Below are 7,425 nucleotides of genomic sequence, written 5' to 3'. Positions count from 1 at the left end.
ACAAGATATAAAATACTCCATCCGACTCATATTATTTGTCTCAAATTTACATAAATATGGTTGTATTAGTGCTTCAAAAGCGTCTATATAATATTTCGACAGGTAATTCGGCCGGAAGGAAGTAACTTTATTCCATCTAGCTGCATGCATGCTCGTTACTTCTGCAGTGTCATTCCTGCTTGCTCTGCGCGAATAGGATCTGAGAACTGAGAACCGAAAATGCACATTCTTCCATTATTTTTTCTTTATTCCAGGCATTTAACTGTTGGTTTGATCCATCCAAGGACAAGTACAGAGCTTGGAATATCAAACCGACAACGTGGGAAATCAAATATCCAAGATGGGTTATTTATTCTGACCATTTTCTGGGGCCTCTGGGTTAAGTTTGCGTATATAGAAAATGTAATCCTATATAATCAACAAGTTTCTCTGGGGACACAAAACCCACAAAAATGAGATCAACAAGGCATTCAAGTCAAACCTACTTTGCTTGCGGCCTAACTTTCAGAAGAAACAAAACGTAAAACGAACGAACAGAAAAGGTTTCGATCCAAAAATCAGGTCATCATCCTGCAGTGTGTTGGCTCTGTGCTCTTGGTTCGTTCCAGGTCCCACTGAGACCGTGCCGAGGTTATGTAAAACGAGACAGCACCCGGTTCTATGCATTATTCAACAACTTGACAAGAATAGGTTCCATCCTCCATGACTTTACAGCAACATTGTGGTTGGGTTCTCGACGTAGCCCTTGAAGGCTTTCAGAAATTCCGCACCGATTGCACCTACAGAGAATTATTTGTCAACAGAATGTTAGTAGTTCTTCGCCCATGTTCAATCCATGGAGTCGACATCTTTTGTTCGGATAAGCATTACCATCAATAACCCTGTGGTCACAGCTCATTGTTACTGACATGAAGGAACCAAACTCGTACTGACCATCGGCACCGCCTGGTATCACCCTCTTCTCGGCTGCTCAGAAGAAAAAGAAAACTCAATTAAGTAAACAACGAATCCCTGCGAAGAGACATCACAAACCCTGTTAAAAAAGGATGCCACGATAATCCTGGAAGAAGCTAGACCAACCTTTCCATCAAAGTATAATACAGAAATAAAAGGGACTACTACACCTTATATTCTATCTCCAAGTCATGTTAACAAACTAATTGAGCTATCCAAGCACAGATTAGGATACAGAGTGCAAAGTAAAGATCATGAAATCGGTGCACTGCATCTCCCATAGCAAAGTGCAATACCAGATTGATGACATAAATTCAGAAGAGCTACTGTTACTTTTAAATAATGCAAGCGAAGGACCAACATATTACTAGTGGCGACATAAGGAAGGGTAAGATGAGTTTTACCAGAACCAATGGCCAAGATTGCTGACTGGGGAGGATTTATGATGGCACAGAATTGTTTAATTCCAAAAGGACCTCCCAAGTTTGACACTGTAAACGTGCCACCCTGAAAACATAAAAAAAAGCGTTCAAGGACAAATGATGTCCATTTCATTCTTACGAGCTAATATGGAATACATACCTCATAATCGGCTGGTTTTAAGCTGTTATCCCTTGCTCTTTGAGCCAACTGCTTCACCTCCTCAGCAATTGTACCAAGTCCCTTCTTGTCTGCATCCTGCAGTATAAGTAACAAGTTATAGAACAGGAAAAGATTACTCAAATTGGGCTAGTTTAGGCTAACTTACCTTAATTACTGGAACAAACAATCCATGCTCAGTTTGTACAGCTACATTTATGTTTACGTTGTTGTATCTGCATGAGAAATAAACTTGTTGTATCACATTTCTTGCCAATAGAATTGAAGTGATCAGTATAAACGCTCTGTACGAACTTACTGGCGAATAAAATCATTCATCCAAGAACTGTTACACTGGGGAACCTTTCGAAGAGCTAAAGCTGCAGCCTACAAAATCACATAAAGGTAAATTACAAACTGGAGATCACAGAGATTCCAGAGGAATACCACATGAACTTGAGGAGGGAGGGATGGGGTACAAAAGGGCATGAAAAACAATGGTACGTATACGAAACTAGCAGTTACCTTTATAACAAGGTCATTGATAGATATCTTCTTTCCGCCAGAAGCATCCTGCAACGGATTCAATTCCCCTCGCAACCTGGACCAGAGTGAAATGAAGAACTCTTCTTTAGCAGAAAGTTTTGAAGTAATCCATACTGTGTTAAAAAAACCAGGCCTGAAACATACTTGATAAGTTTGTCGACGCATGTGTCAACTGTCAAGTAGTAATGCGGGATGGTTTGTTTAGAGGTTAACAGGCGGTTTGCGGTAACCTGGAGAGATCAAGAGTTAAAACAGTACAAAGCAAATGCCATCAACCAAAACTAGTCTTGCAGGATACAGGGTGTCAAAATTTACCTTTCTTATCTGTGCATTTGGAATATCTGTGTAATCTAATCCTGAAGCTGCAAAAGACTCACTCTTGCCACCCTTGGCAACTGAAGCTTTATTAAGCAAAAGAAAAACATTAGACACTGGTTAGAGTCCTTTTGATTGACCAAAATAGAATAATAGCATAAGCACCAAATCATGCATGCCAAAACTAGCTATACTATTCACTTAACTCGGCAGGCTCAAGTGCACTGCAGTAATTACTTTTTTACTTGGATCTAGCGAGAATGCAGGTAGAAAAAACGGTTATTATGTAGAATTGCATACCCAAATAATCTTCAATGTCTGCCTTCAGAATACGACCATCAGGACCAGTGCCTTTTACACTCGACAGTGGGACCTGTTTGAGGAAACATGTCCATGCATTCATTGACTACACTGCCAGTAAACACTATCTAGACTAACTCAAATAAAGACTTACATTGGTATCTTCTGCTAATTTTCTCGCAAGAGGGCTGGAGAATATTCGATCGCCAGATCGCTGAGGTTCTGCGGTCTTCAGGGCCTTAGGCTCAGGAGCCTTGGCAGGCTCTTTCTCCTCCACCTTTGGCTCTGCAGGTTCAGACTTGGGCTTTGACTCGGCAGGAGCTACAGGCGCATCTGAAGATGTCGAAGGTTTGTAGTCTTTAAACTTCTCAATGTCACCCTCTTCTTCCACAGTCACACAGATGATCTAAGGGGTAGCATAGGCCAAATAACACAAGGTGATGTCAGGAAAACAAACAAGCATCAAATAATGGGTAAACAATCATATGTTCTTTTGACAGTAAATACATACCTCCCCAACTTTAATCTCTTTGGCACCATCTCCCTGAACAATCTTAGCAAGATAGCCCTCTTCCATGCACTCCATCTCTACCGTGGCTTTATCCTAATCAGATAAAATGCATCCAAATGTTCTTTAGCTTCTGCTGCAGCTCAACTGCAAGAAAATACTAACGAAAAATATGTAGGGTAACATTACAGATGAAATATCTTACCGTTTCCACCTCACAGAGAACTTCACCAGGTGAGACTTTGTCCCCTTCCTTCTTCACCCACTTGGCAATGTTTCCCTGCAGACAATACAAGTTTCATCTACAGACTCTAGTATTTGTGGTTTAAGGACTAGAGACTAACTGCAAGTCTGATTTCAATCCAGACATTATTTTATGCATGACTAATAACTATAGGTAACAAATACCTCAGTCATTGTAGGAGACAGTGATGGCATCCCGATTTCCTGATGTGGTGGCAAGTCTGGAACAAGCGCAGTATGTAAGACAGCTGATATGGGACCTTGCTTGAGATATACTGTTTGGAGATCTCTAGAAATTTTTGATACAGGAACCAACCAAGGGTGGGCATGTGGGGCACAGGATTCAAGAAACTAAAACTTTTGTAGCAACAAAAAAATGGAATGCTTAGGTGTAGGCGTAGCACAAAGCAGAATCACCATGAAAATTCATCCTAGAAACCTAAGTGGACAAAGATCAACTATTTTGTTATGAGAAAGTTAATGCAGCTTAACAGGTAGTGGTACATGCATGAAAACATTGGTAGATGGATCAAATAAATATTCAAAAAAAGAAACAAGATATCAAGAATGCAAGCAGATGATGTTGTATGTAACCAACTGCAATAGTGGTAACTCGTATTGTAATCTGCTATCAACCAGCTATGTTTGGAAGGAATCAGTCTTGCATAATGGTGGCCAAAAAAGGGCTGAGCTATTCTACACTATTCTGGATTTTTTTAGTTATCCAAAAAAACTCTATGCTTCAAGGAAATATGAACATCCAAGAGAAGGAATACCTGCACTACTTGAGAAAGACCTTGATGATAGTACCTGCACACTGATAGAAGACAAAAAAACACTTTTAGAGTGTTATCCTTGCAAGTTGTAACTTATAAGAAACAGTACAGCCATGGAACATTCCTGATAGGATTATATTCTGTTGTAGAGCTGAGCATAGTAGATTGACATGTACGCCTATTATTACTGACAAATAGCAAAGTATAAAGGACCGTCTCAGTGGTGCTTTGGACAGTGCAGCCGTTTTTTCTACTGAGAAGGGATTCGGTTGTCAAATAGTGCCAGTTCACATTTCCCTCGTTAAAGTGGCTATCCTTTGGTACATTCACACAGAACAACATAAGGTAGCACTGGCATATCAGGGGGAAAGCACTATACCGAGACAGTGAACCATTAATCCCAGTGACAGCACTTGAGATACGGCTGCTGGGTGTTCTTCTGCACGTAGAGCTTCTGATCACTCCTCCTAGTGACACCTGGAAAAATAGAACAAGAAATAGGAAAATCAGGACAAGATACTAGGAATTTCAATCATGGAGCAATCTTTGCAAGCACTAACCTTGAAGGTCTGAAGATCTTTCCCAGGTTGATCGCACTGAGAAAATGTAGAGCCCCCGATTCTTTTCTCAACACCTGAAGAAACCAGATACATGACAAATGATGCCTTGATATAAAATTACAAGTAACAAGTCATTTGAAAGGGCATGTCCAGGTCCAACTTAACTGACAAAAAAAATGTAGCACAAAATGGCACGATAGATAGAGTGGGAGGAGCCTAGCATACCATTTTCCTTCACCGCAAAGGAGCAAGAACCGGTAGAGAAGAACCGCGCGAGGCCAGCGCGCTCGCAGTCCACAACGTTCCGCAAGCTCCGCAGCTGCAGAAGCAAAAAAAGTCAGACAGCCGGCCAGAGTCACGCAATTGGATTCCAAGGTCTGAAAATGAACCCTCCTCCGTCTGATCCCACGTCTAGAAAACAAAAAAAAATACCAAACCCCACTCCAATCCATCCGACTTGTGTCACATGGCTACTGTCCAGGGCGTTGGATCTCATCCCACCCGATCGGAACCACGCCCCACCCGCCACGCAAACGGAGGAGCACGTCGGCCACCGCGCCCTAACCTACTACTACTACCCACCCACCACCCATGCCCGACGAAGAAACCCACCCGACGAGGGGAGGGGGGTTCCGGCATTGCGGCACCGGATTACGAGCGGAAACCTCCAGCTGCTGCAGCCGTGGGCACGGACGACGGACCGGACCAGGCCAGGCGTGGGCGCGATATTCGCACCCCTACGGGAACAGCAGATCGATCGAACGAGAGAGAGAGAGAAAGGGACGGACCTTGCGGGAGTGGCGGAGGAGGTGAGCGGCGGACATGGCGGTGCAGGCGGAGGCGCAGCGGAATGGAGAGTAGCCTAGCCAGGCCTAGGGTTCGGCCGCGGAGTTGGAGATGGCGATGGGGGTCGCCGCAGCCGCAGGAGGAAGAGAAGAAGAAGAGAGGAAGGAAGGAGGGTTGGCTTTTGGCTGCGGCCCTATTCTATTCTTCTTCTTTCTTCCCTGTTGGAGCTCTGGAAAGCCAGAATTCTTTTTAAATCTATAAATAAATAAATACTCCATAAAAAAATGGGAAGCGGAATTTGGATTTTAGTCGAGCGGAAATTATTTTCTCAGCTTACGTGGCAGTGCCATTTTGTCTATTGTTGTAGCCAAACAAGAAGACTTTTTGTCTATTGTAATTTGTACTGTACCCACTGTATACATACATACGTGCCAATGGACAGCGACACTGGTTTCACTCTTTTTTTCTTTTTTCGACATCGACAGTGCATTCTTTCTGTTCAATCTCTTGTTTATACACCACCAGTATGTTACTGCTCCCTTTGGTTCAAGCAAAATGGATTTCGCCCGTTTTCGACAACGTCGACAGGGTGTAATTTTTCGGTGAACTAATTTATGTTTCTAATGCGTGTGTATAAATAAAGCCAAACAGAAAACGCACATGCCGCATTACTGGGTACTGTATGAGTGATAAATTGCTGCAAGGGGCGAGTATTTTGCGACACGAATTTGCATTGTTTTTTGTCTGCGGTAATTCAACCTGCGGCAGATGGCTGGGGACGCTGTTGATGATGCACTGGAATAGCAAACCGGTTTATATTTTCTTCCTTGCTTTTCTGTCTGCTCCAGAAAAAAACATAAAGGATACTGCGTCTGGGATGAAGATGGTTGACAAGAATTACTCACTCATGGCTCCAGTGTACTATGAGTGTCCTTTCAGATAACTGTAAAATGATAAGAACAGATGAATCATGTTTAAGAAACAGAGAAAATCCATCATGTATGTAATGCATTCGTTCTAGCAATGGAGACTCCAGGTTTTGGCACAGGAATCAATCTGTTCATTAGCTCTGTATGACATGTAACTAGTTTATCCCATGTACATTTTAAACAACATGCTATAGGGTTTTCTTTATATATTACCCTTGTCATGTGTAATTTCGATATCTGGAAGCATGTAAAGATGTAAGCCCGTGGTGTGAACAAGTAATTATACAGATCATGCCACCATTACAGCCTAGAAACAAAACCAGCATTATGCTCAGGTACCGTACTCGTCTGCAATAAAAAGGACTAACAATTTGCATGGTGAAGAACTAAAGTTTGTTACACATAATATTTGTTCTGCCCCCCTCAGGACCATGATGAACAAATTTTTGAGAGCTGATTCAAGCACAACCTTCATCATATACACAGATTATGCGGCAGGTTCATAGTCTACATTCGGCACAGTGAGACTGAAATCCAGGTAAAAAAGTCCAAAGGAAAAAACTCATCAAGTTAAATGTGCTTGGTCCTTTTGGGAAGTAATGTATCTAGGGTTTTTTTGCATCCTTCTTATGAGTAATTTAACATGCTTTAAGGCATGTAGAAGTGGTCACCGCTGCAGAGTCATGCATTATCTCTACCTACTGCAGTCTGTAGGTGTGCTTAGTTTCCAGATCCACCCCCAAATTAACCACTCGAACACCCATCTCCAACTCCCTAGCATCAGACAAACGAGCACCTAGAACACATGATACAAAGAGAATGGAGAGAAATAGGGGGCAGGACTCACCTGTGTCGTGCTGCACATCTATGGCGGCGACGCTCCAACGTGAACCACCAAATCCACCAAAAAACAGTGTTCAGAACCTGGA

The 7,425-nt window shown here is 42.4% G+C and overlaps 1 protein-coding gene across 1 annotated transcript; it reads right to left on the bottom strand.

Annotated features, from left to right (window-relative positions):
• Positions 1-306: 306 nt before the first annotated feature.
• On the bottom strand, positions 307-5,769 carry LOC100830020 (dihydrolipoyllysine-residue acetyltransferase component 3 of pyruvate dehydrogenase complex, mitochondrial). Its single transcript, XM_003570822.4, has 19 exons — positions 5,570-5,769; positions 5,007-5,100; positions 4,782-4,855; positions 4,601-4,698; positions 4,222-4,262; positions 3,611-3,666; positions 3,408-3,482; positions 3,206-3,298; positions 2,849-3,100; positions 2,695-2,767; positions 2,395-2,480; positions 2,224-2,309; positions 2,059-2,134; positions 1,853-1,920; positions 1,703-1,769; positions 1,537-1,632; positions 1,359-1,461; positions 871-966; positions 307-779 (listed from the first exon to the last, which is right to left on the bottom strand). The coding sequence occupies exons 1-19, from the start codon at positions 5,603-5,605 to the stop codon at positions 709-711; spliced, it is 1,641 nt and encodes a 546-aa protein (XP_003570870.1). The 5' UTR covers positions 5,606-5,769; the 3' UTR covers positions 307-708.
• Positions 5,770-7,425: the final 1,656 nt, after the last annotated feature.

The sequence above is a fragment of the Brachypodium distachyon genome, chromosome 3 (genome assembly GCF_000005505.3).
Source record: "Brachypodium distachyon strain Bd21 chromosome 3, Brachypodium_distachyon_v3.0, whole genome shotgun sequence".
In the NCBI taxonomy this organism is placed as follows: Eukaryota; Viridiplantae; Streptophyta; class Magnoliopsida; order Poales; family Poaceae; genus Brachypodium; species Brachypodium distachyon.
Note: the sequence above shows the minus strand (reverse complement) of the source record. Positions and strands in the feature narration are given on the sequence as shown.

Bases quoted from the DNA above. Each gene is read 5' to 3' on its own strand.
- LOC100830020 (XM_003570822.4), bottom strand. From the start codon at position 5,605: ATGTCCGCCGCTCACCTCCTCCGCCACTCCCGCAAG. The intron at 3,299-3,407 runs GTAAGATATTTC...TTATCTGATTAG, and splicing joins TTCTCTGTGAGGTGGAAACG to GATAAAGCCACGGTAGAGAT. The intron at 2,310-2,394 runs GTAAATTTTGAC...TGATCTCTCCAG, and splicing joins CAAATGCACAGATAAGAAAG to GTTACCGCAAACCGCCTGTT.